This window comes from Poecilia formosa, unplaced genomic scaffold, assembly GCF_000485575.1.
Source record: "Poecilia formosa unplaced genomic scaffold, Poecilia_formosa-5.1.2 Scaffold119, whole genome shotgun sequence".
Lineage (NCBI taxonomy): Eukaryota > Metazoa > Chordata > Actinopteri > Cyprinodontiformes > Poeciliidae > Poecilia > Poecilia formosa.
The window spans coordinates 583,791-600,476 of NW_006800058.1; the positions used below are offsets into that span (position 1 = coordinate 583,791).

At 39.4% G+C, this 16,686-nt stretch overlaps 1 protein-coding gene across 1 annotated transcript in view; it reads right to left on the bottom strand.

Annotated features, from left to right (window-relative positions):
- LOC103143989 (neural-cadherin) overlaps window positions 1-16,686 on the bottom strand; it is a 307,861-nt gene that overhangs the window by 118,513 nt on the left and 172,662 nt on the right. The window contains exons 19-25 of the mRNA XM_016675675.1: window positions 14,831-14,993; window positions 12,790-13,458; window positions 9,431-9,622; window positions 8,722-9,165; window positions 8,012-8,342; window positions 6,908-7,001; window positions 2,256-2,440 (exon numbers count right to left, since the gene is read on the bottom strand). Coding sequence (XP_016531161.1) covers window positions 2,256-2,440; window positions 6,908-7,001; window positions 8,012-8,342; window positions 8,722-9,165; window positions 9,431-9,622; window positions 12,790-13,458; window positions 14,831-14,993 — 2,078 coding nt within the window. The remainder of the gene's footprint in view (window positions 1-2,255; window positions 2,441-6,907; window positions 7,002-8,011; window positions 8,343-8,721; window positions 9,166-9,430; window positions 9,623-12,789; window positions 13,459-14,830; window positions 14,994-16,686) is intronic.

Sequence of the window (16,686 nt, forward strand, 5' to 3'; positions counted from 1 at the left end):
GTGAAATAATCAATTTATCCACATCTTTGCTTTGACATGATTTCTAATCATTTTATTAACTTTGTGTTGTAATTTGCTACTTAAAAGTAGTTCAACCTTTATATATGTCCCCACAAAGGACCCCCCTGCCACAATGTTTAATTCCTAACACGAAGTCATGGTTGCTCTGAAGACTTCTGATTGGCTGACAAGTTCTAGCTTTGCATTACTCTGCCCCGGTTTTATAAAGACTGGGCTACATAAGAGGCCTAAATGTGTGAACCTGCTTTCCCCCTCGCTGCCTCGGGTTTTTGAGAGCATGATTTAAGCTCTTCCTCTTGTTTTAAGAACACAAAGAAATCCTTTTATCTGCTACTGCGAGGCCTCTTCTCTGCTCTCGTTTTCCTAGAGCATCATCCGCCCCTCTCTGTCTCCTTCTCCATAACGCTATCTCTAAAATCATAAAAATCCTTCAGCCACATCCTACTCCTCTAAAGCGAATTTAATTCCGAGCAGAGTGAGACGCGCCGTACATCAGGTAATGATGGATGCCGCTCGTCATGTGAGGGAAATGTGCAAGCTGAGCAAATCCACAACTAATTATTTCCCAAGCATAAGTAATGAAAAGAGGCTTTTCTGACAGCAGTAGAGATCCCATGAGTCAGGAGAGAGGAATTAATAATGGGAGTGGGGAAAAAGAAATCCTTAGATATACTTTGAAACACTGCAAACGAGAAAAGTAAACAATAATTAGCAGCGTTCTGAAACCTGAGAGGAGTGTGCAAATAATGAGAAAATTCAACACTTTTTTTTCCCAAGTGCATAGTTTTGTAAGTCCAGCAGTACCTGTTGCTGTTATGCTACTGCTCAGAGGTACAGTGGATACATTTGAGTAGAGCTTAACAGTGAAAAATATGTGGATTTCAAAAAGTGCGGAAAGCAAACAAGCACATCTGGAAAGTATTCACGTAGCTTCGTTTTTCTTTTGCTACAGTCTTAATCCAAATTGCGTTACATGAATCTCTTTCCTCAGAATTCAAGTTTCTGGGAGCATTTTACATATTCTGTTCTCTTTACAATGATAACCCAAAGTCAAAGCCATCGCAATCACGTGTCTTCAGAAGTAACCTGCTTTGTCAAGTGTTTGATCCTTTGTGGTGTAAATTTATCATTTAACAAAGAGCATCATAAAAACCAAAGAACACAGCCAAAGGGTCAGGCATGCTGTTAAAGTTTAAAGCAGAGTCAGGCTATAACACCACACTCCAAGGTCTAACATCTCATGTAGAAGTGTTCATTTCACCACCTGAAAATACGAGAGAACACGGCATCGCTGTAAATCTACCAAGACGTGGCAGGTTACCTGAAAGGTCGGCCCATCAGAGTCTCAATCAGAGAAACAGCTCAGAGCATAACCCCGACCTCCTGCTCCGGCTTCAACAAAACAATCTGTTGACAGCACAAATACTGACTGTGGTCTTCAAAAAAATCCCAAAAGTGAGAAAAGAAAAAAAGAATAGTAAAACATCCAGTTTGGTGTCTGACACAAGCATGTAAGACACACAGCAAACATTCTCTAAGCGCTTTGGTCAAATAATCAAAAGTGACATTTTTGGCATGGATTTTTAATGCCAAAAAAACCTGTGTGGAACTATAACACATTACTCTAACCACACCATCCCAATGGTGAAATGCTGTGGAAATGGCTTCACTTAGCAGTAATAGGGAAGTTTGTCAGACTTAATTAGAAGATGGATGGAGCTAGCATTAGCCTGGAAGAAAAGCTGTTTGAGGCAGGAAAAGAAATGTGAAAGTGGAGCAGAGGTTCAGGACAACCCTGAAATAAATCTCACAGTTTGGATCAGAATTCCTGAATGTTCCAGCTTCAGACCCAAACAATGAAAATGTAAGAGGGCCGTGATCCAGAGACAACACAATCTGCATCCACAGCCAGTTTATTTACTATTAAATGTTGCTTTCATTTCATTTATTGCTTTCATTTATTTTCAAGTCCTGTCACCTTTTATATTGTTAAAATACTAATCATTTCCTGTCATTTTGTGGCATTTTCATTCATTTCTGAAGGGGATGTCAAGACCCCAAAATTTCCATGTTCAGGATCCTGAGTGGAGTCCCAAACCCCCACTTTGGGAACCACTGGTTTATATCGAAGCACATTCATGAGTTAAAAACCAACTGCGACTCTCTTGCTGTGTAAATCTAGTAGAAAACCAAAAACTTGCTGAGGCATTTCCAGCAAAAGGAGTCCCTCTCACCTGCGAGGCGAAGGGACGCAGAGTTGTAGATGGCTTCGTCTCGCAGCTCCCTTAAGTATATGGTTACTGTGGAGACGGCGTCGGGCCAAATCCCATCAGATACGCGGACCTGGAACTGGTAGGTGCCGGGTGGGGTGTTCTCCTTGATGATAAGGAACCCGGTACGCTTGTTCAGGATGAAGTAACTGGGGGAAAACACGAATACGAAATTTAATCAATGTCAGTGTTACAAAAGAGCACATGCTGTTTGGTGCATCAAGTACAGTTGTGAAAAGCTTTCCATGTCAACCTGGCTTTAAGTGGAACAAGTAATCGCCCCCTTTATTAAAACTATTAACAATGGTATTAACTTGGTCAAGTTTTACGAGTCACACTTTGGCCTGCCACATGTCTAGCCTGTAGAATTAAAATGCAGTAATCACATAAAAGAACCTGTTTGACAATATGAAGTAGGCTAAAAGATCTGGAAAAACAAATTTAAATACAGATAATTTCCCAAATAAAACAAAATTAAGAAAGGAGGAGTAAACAGTGTGATATCACAGTGAAATCCATTATCAGTTTATATGGAACCGTGGTGAACAATGGCTGGTCTTCCAACATTACTCCAAAGACTCATTAACAACTGATCCAAGAGTGACAAGAGAACCCAGAACACCCATTAATTGTCCCAGTTAATGCACATTTTCGCCTTTACTGGCTGTCAATTCAGTACAAATAAGTATAAAAATACTGTGGGACTCGACTAAAATTTTTAATCGAGATACTAATAGATAAAGGAGCTGAAAGACAAATATAATTATTGTTTTTAATCTGTTATTTAGGCTCTCATATCATCACACTGGTGCCAAGTGTTATTCTACCCATTCAGCATTCAGGAGTTTGAGGAACTCCTGATCATTCATGGGACTTCTTTAGAAATGTGGACTGTGGACGCTGGCGTTAGCGTTGGGATGTTGCTGCTACATGTTTAGCACCGAGATGATATTTTAGACTTGAATAGCTTTGCTGATAGACTAACTGCATTTAGGACAATTTGAACACAACAGTAGACTTTTCCAGTGTCCCATCAGATCGGTTTACAAGCAGAAATTATCCCCCACCAGAGCAGCAGCTTTGTTGTCTCTTGTTGTTGTCTGGGGACAACGCTTGTGTGTTAGATTTACTGGTGAACCAGAAACATCCGATTACCAAGGTTCCGGTCGGAACCTTTGAAAGTAAAAAAAAAAAGACGTTACGTTAATTAATTATGTTAACATTTTTAATCATAATTAATGTGTTAAAGTCCTAGCCCTAGAAAAAAGACGTCTTGATGACATAAATGAAGAATTACTAATTTATTATTGGAAGGTGTGTTTCTGACCATGTAAGCTTAAAATTAAAACAGAATTTCGAAAAAAAAAAAAAAGATGTACATAGTAAGAAAGAAGTAAACATGGTGGCAGTAGTGTGGTGATGTGGGCTTGATTTGCTACTTCTTGATGAAGGTTTTTATCTCTGACAGGCTGGAAAAAAGTCAATTGTAAAACAGCCTGTTACAATGAAAACCAAGATTCCAAGTAGAACCAAGTAAATTCTCTTATTTGACTGTAAAGAAGCTCTAAATATAATAATCAATATAAAGAAAAGTGGGTCAAATTTTCTCTATAGCGACTTAAAAGATGATGTTGTGGGGAGGAGCATACGTGGGGTTAGTCCGACCTCAAAGGGGTCCAATGGACCACAGTAGAGCCTTGGAGTTACACTAACACTGTCATGTTTTCATAATAATCTGCATTCGGCATTTGATCAAGACAGAAACAAACGTGGAATCCTATGTTCTGTTTTGGCATTTCTCTCTTGAAGCATTTCATTTACTGCTGTCAGTTTGCTCTTGCGGTTATGAAAAAAAGGAAGAAGTGATGAATTAGGGAGAGCGAGTTTAAAAAGGGGGAAAAAAACTTCAACACTTACACATGTGATGAGGCAATTTTACTTGATTCTTTCAATCAATGCTGCCCTTGTACAGTAAATTAACTCATTCACTTTAATTACAGAGGAAATCTGAGGCAGAGCCTTGGAAAATCAAATATACTACTTGTAGCGACAAGAGCTGCGTTTAATTCATTTACAGAACATTGTATAAAGTGTGCTTCGCACCCTAGGTTCAGTGATTATTACCAAAGTTGTTTTATTACTGCAGGATTACTTTATTTGATTCTTAAAAATTAGCTTCTCAGTGTTCTGAATGTTAGATTTGATTCCTCATTATAATGTTAGTCGTTTCTCCTTTCGGTAAAGGTATTCTATTTGTAAGAATCTGAACAGAATCTGACGTTTGCTGTCTTAACACAGCAAACGTCTCTATGCCTCAAACAAACACATTCAGTGGCTCTCAAACGTTTACAACCTTTAAAAATGATTGCTTTGTCACATTTATCACCAACTTTTTGTTTTTTTTTACCACATGATCTGTTGTGATACTTTAGGCCTTCCATGTGAAGAAGTTGGTTGCCTACATGCACCAGGGCAGCTTTGTTTCACAAAAAGCATATTTAGAGATGAAGCACTAATTGCTTAATTAGCTTTGTTGAATCTGTTGTCAAATGACATCCATTTTTCCCCATCAGGTCAGGTTTTTATTCTAATTTGATTTAGAGAAATTCCATCTTCTGACTAAATTGATGACATTTTAGTGACAATTCCATTAATATTTCTCATCCAAAAAAGGTTTTAGGGAAAATAAACTGTTTTCTAATAGAGTTTATTAATTAAATGTTACAAACTTGGAGATTTCTGTAAATTGAATAATAAACACTAATATGGGTAAGTACATGTGAATTGAACATTATGTCTTCATTGTGTGAAATCCTCCGTCTCTTTCCTGTCCTGATGGAATCTCTCCTCCTGCTCTTCACTCATTGATCAGATTGTCAGGAAACTGATCCAGATGTGAGAACAAGTCCTGCATTTTGATGCTCATTTTGTATCTATAACTCAGAAAGTTGACCTGATTGAGCAAAACCAATGTGATTTTTGGATTCAGCACTTCAGAATTACCCTAAAACACTTGAAAAACCCCAGACAGTTTTTTGGCTGTTGACCAGTGTAATCCATAATCACAGGTAAGGCTTCACTCGTCAGTGGTCATAATGTTATGCCTTTGGCATATCGGTTAGATATGTTTTTGGCAGGATCAAACCAAAGTAAAGGTTGAATCTCATTTTTAATAAGACAGTAAGTTAAAACAATAAATAAATCCGTTCATGCTTGGATACCAGGTCTGTGCCAGCCCTTTATTTGTGCTAACAGAACAGATCAAAGCCTGTTGAAATGTGAGTGAATATCACAATGACAAAAATCCTTAGTGGTTAGAGGGCTTTGTATGAAATACTCTATAAAATATGGCAACTCTGATGTTTGTGGTAGGGTTTGGTGGTGCCAAAATCATAAACTTCTTCACAGCTCATGAACATTTTTTTATTTTTATTTTTGTTTTAAAGTCAACCAGGCATTGCTGTTGTACTATTTTGGTTCACAGCTCCAGAATAATGCAGGAACTTTAAGCTTGTGAACATCATCTCTTCTGCCATCTGGCTAGACAAGTGAGCCACACATGTGCTCTGATGTGAGCAGGACTGGCAGCCTGCTGGGAGTCAGGAGACACACAATCAATGGCTCGTGTTGTGTTTTCTTCCTGGTTGTGTGACAACACACAAGACTGGCAAGTAAACAGAGATGTCTGAGGGAACGGATCAGATCGGTTCTGAAGCAGTCAGTCAATATCTTACCAGCAGCAGGAAATATCTCCCAAGCATCACAGGCTAGGAAAATGTTGTGCACCATTGCATTTTGCAATTTGTGTTTGTGGTGGACCCTAGGCCAAGCTGATCTTTAGGATAGACAACTATGGGCTTTACAATCTGAAAATGTAAAAGTAGTGGGAGTAATGTTTACATAAAAGAAAACATAAAAAATAGATATATTTTGTAGTTTAGAAGTCAGCTTTGGATGTGGCTCTAGACTAGCTTTTAGGTGAACTTTTCTTTGTTTATTCAAACTAAGGTCTTTTTTTAACATAAGCATTTAACTGCCAGAGCTTGTGAATAAATTCAGAAGCAGCATCTCGTGCAAAACACGTTAAAATGAGAAATCACTATTGTTACATTAGCTCTAATGTCTCCACTGATAAAACACTCTTTGTCAGCGTAGACAGAGTGTTTGCACAGCGTAGCATGAAACTGGATGAGCTTATCATTGAGTCATTTCTGCAACATTTGAAAAGCGCTTCTGCACATTGCATAGCATCAACAGCATGTGTGGCACTTAGAACATACAGTTATTAAAATGTATCTAAACCTGAGCCTACTTGGATTAGATGGTTATACCACTACATTTTCTATATTAAGCTGATCATAGCAATTCAGTCATATTAATTTTACATTCAAATGAAATGCATATATGTTTTGGTTTCTTAGCAGTTGACCGACAAACAACTAGCAACACATACTAATGGTATTTCAGTTCAAAGAAAAGGACAAGTTCACGTTCACCAAACACAGATCTTTCCATGTTTGTATTATGACGTCCTTTCTTTCATTTTATATAAAAAAGAAAACAGTACAAAATAAGCACATAAAACAGAACGCACTGATCTGCTCATTCTGTTTTACCTTGGCATGTGTCCCTCAAAGACGTAGGTCTTATTATCCCAGTCATCAGGGTCAGGAGCGTAGACCTTTCCAAGAACTGTTGTTGGCATGCGGCCTGAAAAGAGAGGCATAAATTAGCTGCTCTATACCTGTGCTTATGACACAACGTATTATTTTTGGCACCAATATTGCTGTTTGCCCATAATTTAAATGTCAGATGCATATTTTATGCTTCTTTGAACTTAGACCTCGAAATTCTGTCTAGGGTCGGCACTTTCTGACTCAACGAGACTTAAACTGCAACTGGCTGGACTTTCATTCACAACTTTTCACTCACTGTGGATTTTAAGCTGAAAAGGGCTGTTTTATATTCCATCTATAAACAGACTGGCTTGAGTGACATAAAAATGTATTTGATTTATGGTGTATATGTGCAAAATTGGATATTTATTGTACCTGTTCTTCTTGTAAAGTGCCTTTTGCTGGGAATTTGTCAAAAATAAAACGATTAAAAACAAAACAAAAACAAACAAAAAAACAAAAACAAAGAGAGGACTGGATGCAAATGCTTCAAGTTTCATTCATTATTTTTTTTCCCAGCATGCATGGTTGGAATTGATTTGCCCAGAAAAATGATAATACAGATAAAAAAGCCTGGTCAGAATGTATAATGATTATAATCAAGAAGAAAGAACTAAAGGTCGTGAAAATGATTGAGAGTTTATCCTTCAAATATAAAGGCAGACCTTAAAACGATGAAATTTTAAGGTTGCAGTTCGTCTTTGCCAGGAGTTGTGAATGTGAAAGTTACACACGACTGAATAAAGTTGTTGTCATTCTTGGCCACTGACAGCAGGTATTTCAGACAAAACTAAATTAATGTTCTCCCTGCTGTAAGAGGTGCAAAGCTATTCTTCTAATACCAGACAGAGACGAAAAACATTTAAAAACCAAGAATCTTTTTCCTTCGGTTCTTGCACTACTTTAAATTCTAGAAGTAAATACACTAAAATTTGTGATGTTGTGTGAGAAGCTATGAAAACTCTCAAGCTGTGTCCTTTTCCAAGGCGGCCTGTGTTAAACACCCGCCAGGCAGAGGCTCGTAACATCCGTTCATCTCCTCACCTCTGTGGCTGTTGATGGATATCTGCTTCTCTCCGGCCATGTGAGCATGATCATTCTGGTCACCAATGGTCACAGTCAGGGTGCTGGTCACCGTTTTGGCCGGGTGACCACTGTCGCTCATGACGATGGGCAGGAGAAACTCCTTCTGGCGCTCGCGGTCGAACGTCCTGAGGGCCGTCAGCGTGGACGTGCCGTTCAGGTTGTCCTGGAGGTAAAAGTCGTTGCTGTAGCGATACTCCGGTGGGACGGTGAAGTGAAAGGGCGGACCGTTCTCAGGAGAGTCCTGGTCCACGGCTCGGAGGAGAGCCGAGGTTTGGTTCAACCTCACTATCTGAACGAGGAAGAAGAGTTTGAGGAGTTTGTTGCTTTTTCAAAACCACCGACACATTGTGTTATATTTAATGTTAGTAAAAATTTAAAGAAAAGAGAAATATTTTAGTAACCTGCAAACAATTTAAGTTTCTGGTTGTGAACTGATCATATTACACTTGAGTTAATTATGTGTTTATACCAAAATTACATGTTTGCTTGTTTTTGTTGTTTGAGTTTTATTTAATTTCTAAAATAATTGTTTCAGTGGTACAACAAAGTGACGTGTGGACCGCTGTAAGGATAGTGGAAACATTGATGCAGCTAAATGTGGATCGTAACTAAACTAAACTAAAGTAAACTAAACCATTGCACCTAATAATCCGTAGAGTCCAGCCTACCTGTGGACCAGCCACATTCTCAAAGACGACAGGAGAGTAGGCAGCCTCAAACTCTGGTCCGTTATCGTTAACATCCAATAGGGGCAGCTGAACTGTGGCGCTGCCTGTCAAAGCAGGCATCCCGTGATCTGTTGCTATGACAACCAAGTGATGCTGCGCTGTTTTCTCTCGGTCCAATGGCCGAGCCACCGAGAGTAGGCCGGACTGGTCGATGGTGAACAGGCCCTCAGGGTCCGAGTCTTCTGACAGACTGTAGGTGATTTCGCGGTTCTGGCCCGAGTCCGAGTCACTGGCCACCATACGGGCCACGCTGGTTCCCACGCTGACGTCCTCTGGTAGCGGCGCAAGGGACAGGAAGTGTGGAATGAAGACAGGAGTGTGATCATTGTAGTCCTCCACCTCGACCACACAGTGCAGAAAGCTGGAGAAGTCCAGATCCTCCACCTGGAAGATGAGATGCACAGTGTCACGTTTCATAAGGACAAAGAAAAACACTGACTTTATGACAGGCAAACAGAGTTTTTCCAGCTTTCCTTTTCACTGAAATGCAATTCAGTACGTACAAGTATAAAAATATTAGTGGTGGGACTTGATTAAAACAGAGAAAAACAAGAATCCAAACCGATATCAAACCTCGGCCTCATGACAGTAAACAAAAAGCAACAGACGGAAATATTTCACAGGCAGATTTAAAGATACTTTTGTGTACCTTCAGGGTGAGGTTGAACTTCTGTTCGCTGTGTCGCTCGTAGTCCAAGCGCTTCTTCAGCCTCAGGACTCCACGCTGCTCCTGCTTGTGACTGACCATGTAGAACTTCTGCTCTTGATCTCCGGCCACAACGCTGAAGGTCAGCTGAGCGTTTTCTCCAGTGTCTCTGTCCTCTGCAGCCAGCTCCAGAACCTTACAACAAAAGGGACATTGTGAAAACGATGCAGGTTCTGTGAATGTTTGGAAATGGCTGGAATTTACAGAAGTTCTATCATTTTGCAAAATTCACAGTGTTCTGCAGTATAAGGTCAGAGCACCAACTGTACAGGTCATCATCCTGAAGAGCTTAGAGAAGAAGGTTAGATACATTCAAAAGAAGAATATTGGCATAATTTTGGGCTTTTAATAATTAATTTGAACAATTCTTCTTTTGGGATGATGACACAATAGTATCAGTGGACATTTTGTGAAAGTTTCAATTCATGTGGATTTTGTCTAATCCACATAACACTGAAATTAAATAAATACATGTAGATAAAAGCTATGAGTTAGGATGACCAAAACAAAACAGGCGTTTCATCAAGTTTCTGGCTCAGTGGAGTTCATGTCATTTGGTTGATTTCCTGGAGCGAGACTGGAGATTACAGCTGGCCACACAGACAGAGGAGGAAAAGATGGAGGTGTTTGACCACAGCAACAGGAAGAACCACTTTCAAACACTGTAGGCCTCCTAACTGTCAAACATGGTAATGATAGGAACATGCTTCCAGTATTACCAATGAAGACAGAGGACTCTGCCTACTTCACCTTTAATCTGTTTCTCAAGTTTATTGTTTAATCTTACCAACTGAAAAGCCATTGGCAAAAGAACAAAAATCTTGTGGCTTTTAATACTGATGATAAAAGCTAAAAACATTTGACTGCCACTCCATGTCCCAGATCCATGACTCGCAAACAACCTGCTAAAGATATACCAACATCCAATGGAGTAACTACTGAACGACTACAACTCACGACAATTACTACAAATGACATTATTAAATTATATATCCAGCCTCTGAAATAACCGATCTTGTCCAGAAATCCAAGCCCTCCACATGCTCAGTAGATCCTTTCCCAACAGTTCTTGTAAAACAATGCCTTTGTTCCCTTCTGTTTCTGCCATCATCCACTCCTCTCTTTCATCTGGAATTGTTCCTACTACGTTCAAAACTGCAGTTGTTTCTGCTATCCTTAAAAAACCTGGATTGGATCCAAACCATTTCAATAATCTAAGCCCTATTTCTAACTTTCCTTTCATCTCCAAAATTCTAGAAAAAACATTTGCCTCTCAACTCCATCTCCATGTAACCAAGAGCAGTATGTATGAACTGTACATACCAAGTTGTACATATGTATGTACATATGTAGTTGTACATACCAACTGTATGAACAGTTCCAGTCCGGTTTTTGCCTTGGTCATTGCACAGAATCTGCTCTCCTCAGAATCACTAACACTCTCCTCATGGCATCAGATTCAGGTTTACTTTCTCTTCTCATTCTCCTTGATCTCAGTGCAGCTTTCAATATCATCTCTCACACAGTCCTGCTCCACAGACTCTCTTCCATTGGTATCACACACAAACCAAGCTTGGTTTCAGTCATATCTCTCTGGCTGCACTCAGTTCATCCAACTTAAATCATTCAAATCCCATCAATCCCCAGTGGCTTCAGGTGTATCCCAGGGCTCTGTCCTGGGACCCTTCCTTTTCATCATCTATCTTCTCCCCCTTGGCAATATTTTTCGTAAATTTAACATACACTTCCACTATTTTGCCGATGACACCCAGCTCTTTTTATCCACTGCACCAGATTTTTCCTTCCCTTTCTTCTCACTCACTTCTTGTTTAGATGAAATAAAATCCTGGTTTGTATCAAATGTCCTCAAATTAAACAGTTACAAAACAAAGTTTCTACTATCTAAAGTCAACTGACAGTTCTCTGGTCTCGCCAACCCAAGTTAAGAGTTTGGGTGTCATTTTTGACAGTTCTCTCTTGTCACTCTCATATAAATAATATTATCCGGCCTGCGCACATCCACCTCCGTAATATTAACCGACTTCGTCCGTCACTCTCCCTCCACTCTGCTTCCGTCTTGGTCCATAATCTGGTAATTTCTCGAATGTATTATTGTAATTCTCTCCTGGTTGGTCTGCCTCAGAAATCTCTCTGTAAACTTCAACTGGTTCAAAACTCTGCTGCTCACATCATTACCAAAACGGCCTCATTTCACCAAATTCTACAACAACTTCACTGGCTTCCTATTTCATTCAGAATTCAATTTAAATTCCTGTTGTTTACATTCTAGGCAATCCACAACCTTGTGCCTCCTTATCTGTCTTATCTTCTGCACATCACCACCCGTTCACATTCCCTTCGTTCTTCCTCTTCCGTCCAGCTCAGTGTGCCTCTTGTCCATCTCACCACCGTGGGGAAAAGAATCTTCTCTTACTCTGCTCCCCAACTCTGGAACGCTCTTCCCCCTGACATCCGTAATATTGACTCTCTTCTGACCTTCAAAGCACAACTCAAAAGTCATCTGTTCAACTAGTTAGCCTTCTCACTTTAACGGTGTAGTTATTTTGTGGTTTTGTCTCTTTGTAGCCATTTATTTACTGTTTAATTTGTGTTTTTATTTTGTAAAATGTCCTTGAGAGTTTTGAAAGGGGCTGACAAATTAAATGCATTATTATTATTATTATTAAACATTTTAAAGAACTCTCATGATTTTACTCTTCAGTAACTGGAAGCATGAACGTTACAAATTACACATCTCAACAGGAATAAAAGCTCACTTTAAGCCTAAAGAAACTCCACAAAGCCCTGATGAGCCTCTCGTCAGTTACGCCGTTTTGATCAAATGAACAATTACTGATGCTGAACTCTGACTTTGTTGTAAAGCTGACTAATGACTCAGCAGAAGCGCTGAGCGCTGCCGCGATATCCACCTTACCTCTGCTGCAGGACAAGTTCCTGTTTAAAAAAAAAAGGAATTTGTGCAGATTAAAAAACAAATTAGTTCCACTTAAGTTATCAACAACTACCAGCTGGCATGTTTAGGAAATGACTTTGGATCAGAGCCAAAATTCTGATACATCTGAGCATTTTTGAGTCATTAAAAGCTGCAAACAGGTGCAGAAAGTAGATGGTCTAGACTTTCATATCTTGGTGAAACATTTAAAACCCCTCAAGGTTTAATGTATACGAGCAAAAACAATCAGGTGTGAAATCTACATTTGCATTTATTCCTACTGAGGAGTAAGAGCATGCTTTGAGTAAAATAAGCTAAATTTCATCCGTTAAAGCCAGTGTTGACCCACCTGTGCGTTGGGCTCTGAGTTTTCAGAGATCCTTGCCTGACAGGAATGATCGATGAACCTGGGAGCGTGGTCGTTGACGTCCGTAATCTGAACGGTTGCAGTTCCAGTTCCCGTCATCCCTCCTCCGTCTCTGGCCTCGACGAGGACGAGGTAGGACTCCACCTGCTCCCTGTCCAGACCACCCAAGCCCACGGTGATGGTTCCAGTGGTGGGGTTGATGGTGAACATGTCTGAGATGGTGGGCACTCCTCCCACTTTGGCGTTTGTGGCGTCTAAGATGCCCATGATCCTGTAGGAGAGCACAGCGTTCTGTCCCACCGCCGAATCGTCCAGGTCAGTGGCAGTCATCTCCATGACAGACGTTCCGATCGCAGAGTTCTCCGCTACATCTCCGTGGCAACTGAGGGCGCAGGGGAATACGGGAGCGTTGTCGTTGATGTCCCACACGTTGATGATAACGTCCGTAAAGCCCGTTAGGCCTTCGCCGCCCTCATCTGTTGCCAGGACGACAAAGCGCCAGACGGCACGTTCCTCGCGGTCCAGCGTCCTCTGGGCGTAGATCTTGCCAGTGACCTCATCGATTATGAATTCGCTCTCAGCGCCCTGGCCATGGAGGGAGTACCGCAGGGCCTCCTGGTCGGCATCCTTATCTGGGTCAGATGCTGTTACCTAAAACGTCACCAGCACAGGGAGAACATAACCAGAGCTTTATTTATTTATTTTTTTTAAATGCCAGACGGTTGCTGAAATATTGCTGAGGTGAAGAGATTTCATGAGGAAAGATGTTCAAATGTTGTTCTGCTCTGTGGAGTTAAAAGCACTCTACCAAGAAAATCCCTCCCCAAAACTATCTAGCTGAGGATCTGAAATAAGCGTGGCAAATGTTTTGATTTATATACAGCAATGTAAAACTAGAAAAAGTAGAATTGGTCCATATGTAGCTGAAACCAGAAGTGTTCTCACACTGAATAAAACAACACATACACCCTTTTTTCTCACTGTCTCTTGTTTTAGGTCAGTTGGAATCATCAAAATTACTTCTACTTGTTAAATGTCATAATAATGAGAGAAAGAATGTGTCAGAGATTTAATAATTAGTCTTCTAAATGAAAGTTTTACTGTCTCTTTAAACGAGAGAAAGTCCAGATTATGTCATGGTTTTGAAAGTCTCTGATAGGTTGACTGACATGTTCAAGTTAATCTTTATTCTGTGTATGTAAACTTCTGGTTTGTACTATATCTTTACATTCTTAAAGGAATGTTCTTACACCACTGTTATCTTCCATGAACATCCAGACCTTTTTGCATTCCTGAGTAGACTAGAAAACTGTTATTCTCTGACTATTCCAAAATGTAGATTCTTCCTCTACGTGAGTTCTTGTAATTTCTTCCATGTACCCTGGAGGTGACCTGCTTTGATGGCATGAGATGTTTTCACAACAGAAAATGCAAACACCACATCTGGAACAAACTCTGGAGTAAGTATATAATGGAGGAATTGTCCACACCTTTGAGTCAATTGCTAAAATATGAAAAAGATAAAAATAAAAAAATATAAAAAATAGCACTTAACTTTTATAATTAATGTGATCGTTTTTTAATTTCTATTGTACGTTTTATACCAAAAGCAGACTGCATTGTTACCGCCACTGTTGAGAATAAATATTTCTGTGATTTCCTCTATCGTTTTTAGCTATTTGCATCCCTGTATACACACACACACGCACACACACGCACGCACGCACGCACGCACGCACACACACACACACACACACACACACACACCTAGAGCACAAAGCTAAGGCTAAAGGAAATGAAATACTAGGGAACGCCTTCTTTAGGGGGTAGCTTAGATAAAGGCTAACAAAGAGAACTACAAACTGTTGTTAGATGCCATTTTGCTCTGTTAGCCCATAAGGATAGCATGAACCATGAACCAGCGCTGTGTATTAGCCTTAAATAGAATTCATGAATTCAAATTACTGACTCTTCTATAGATATTACGATATGAATATCAAACCGTATCACATATCCCCAGTACCTGCAGGACAAAGACAGGAGAACCGTCCAGCTCCTCGGTCACACTGCCGTAGTACTCGTTCACTGTGAACACGGGCGACTCGTCGTTCTTGTTCACCACGTTCACCGTCACCGTTGTGTAATCCTCCCACTTTCCGTCTGAAGCCAGGACATGCAGCTTGTATCTGAGGAAAAGTTTCAAATTTCAGAAACGAACCGTCCTCAGTCTGAAGTCTTGTGAGTCACATTTTAATGTAGCAACTTCTCAGGCAACAGCCTTTTAAATCGAGGTCCATGTTCAGAAGATCAGCAAAAGAAACATCGTTTAGTCAGTTTTCCTGTGGCAAAACTAGAAAATCTAGTCATGTATATTTACTCATTAGTCAAAACTCTCTTTATCTGATAATTTTGTCATTTTAAGGGACAGTATTATGTGCCTGGGAAACCCCCAGGCACATAGTTTCATTTTATTTCAAAATTGAGTAAGTTAGTTTATGGCAAATCTGACTTAAAGAAATTTGACTTTGTAATTTAGCACCTTGAAATTGGGGCCCTGTGTCTTTAAGAAGCTCTTGCTTTCTGAAACTCCACCTTCAGGAAGTCACCACTACGTCACTCATCAGCCCTTTAACAATGTTTTTACCAGCGCTGCACTGAGATGGGCAGCCATGGGTTGAGGTTCACAAACGTCTTCTTTCCATTTTCAGCGCAAAGCTTGGGATGTTGTTCTATATCCCAACTCTAGTCTAAATGTCTTGATCTGTCTTTGTTCTTTGGTCTTACTGGTGCTGATTGTTCAGGTATCAGAGTAAACAGACCTGAATACAGATGGATGCCATATTTACTGATGTATATCTAATAAAACATTTGAAAACCAGGCATCACTTTTCTTTCACTTTCCTATTATGCATTGCTTTGAGTTGGTATAGCAAATAAAACCCATTTCTATAACATAAATGGACTGAATTTATATAACACCTTTCCATTCACACTGAACACTTAAAGTGCTTTACACTACAGATGTGAACATCTGTTTGCACTTATACACAGATCAGTCGGCATTCTACAACCTTAGGATTGTAAGACGACCTGGAAGGTTTGAGTTGTATGAATTTACTCACCCTTCCTACAGAAAGCTTCTCTGTTTTCTGTTCTGACTTAAACACATGCATCTCTCACATCAGACTCTCCCACACATCTATTAAGTCTTAACTCTACATCTGAATTGGTCTCAGCTAAGGTGAGTCTCATCTGGTTGGATGATGTTGGTAAATAAAAAAAATTAAAAGTAGTGATATACTTTATGATAAGGAATTTAATGTTTTTTTTTTATTATTTCAGTGTAGGAAATTTTAATTTAAGGGTTTTTATAAACAATATCAAACATGCAAATAGAGAATTAAATTCCATTTAAAAAAAGAAAATAAACATTTTATTGCCTAAGTGCAATTTTTTTGAGACATTATACTCCAGTTAAATTTAATCTATTACTGATGTAGTTCACACATATTTTAGTTATTGATTAATCTATTGGTTTTTCTGAAGATTAATCAATTAATTTGATAAAAAATGTATTTTTTTATTTAAGCCTTTTTCAAACAATACTAGAAATACATAAAAAATGCAAATAAAAAATAATTTTATTCATTTTTAAATAAGGAAATAAACAAGTAGTAACTACTATTGACAATTATTGATTAATTCAATGACTGATTGATTAATTCAATCAATGGTTTTGGCTCTATTGCAGTGACTGCGATTCTCCAAAAGACTTGTTTGGAGAATCAGATCACACATGCTTGCTCAGTCAACACGAAACAAAAATGTCTGAGATGTGCACCTTGAAGTAAAATCATAGGAAGAAGAAAAAAAAGTCTC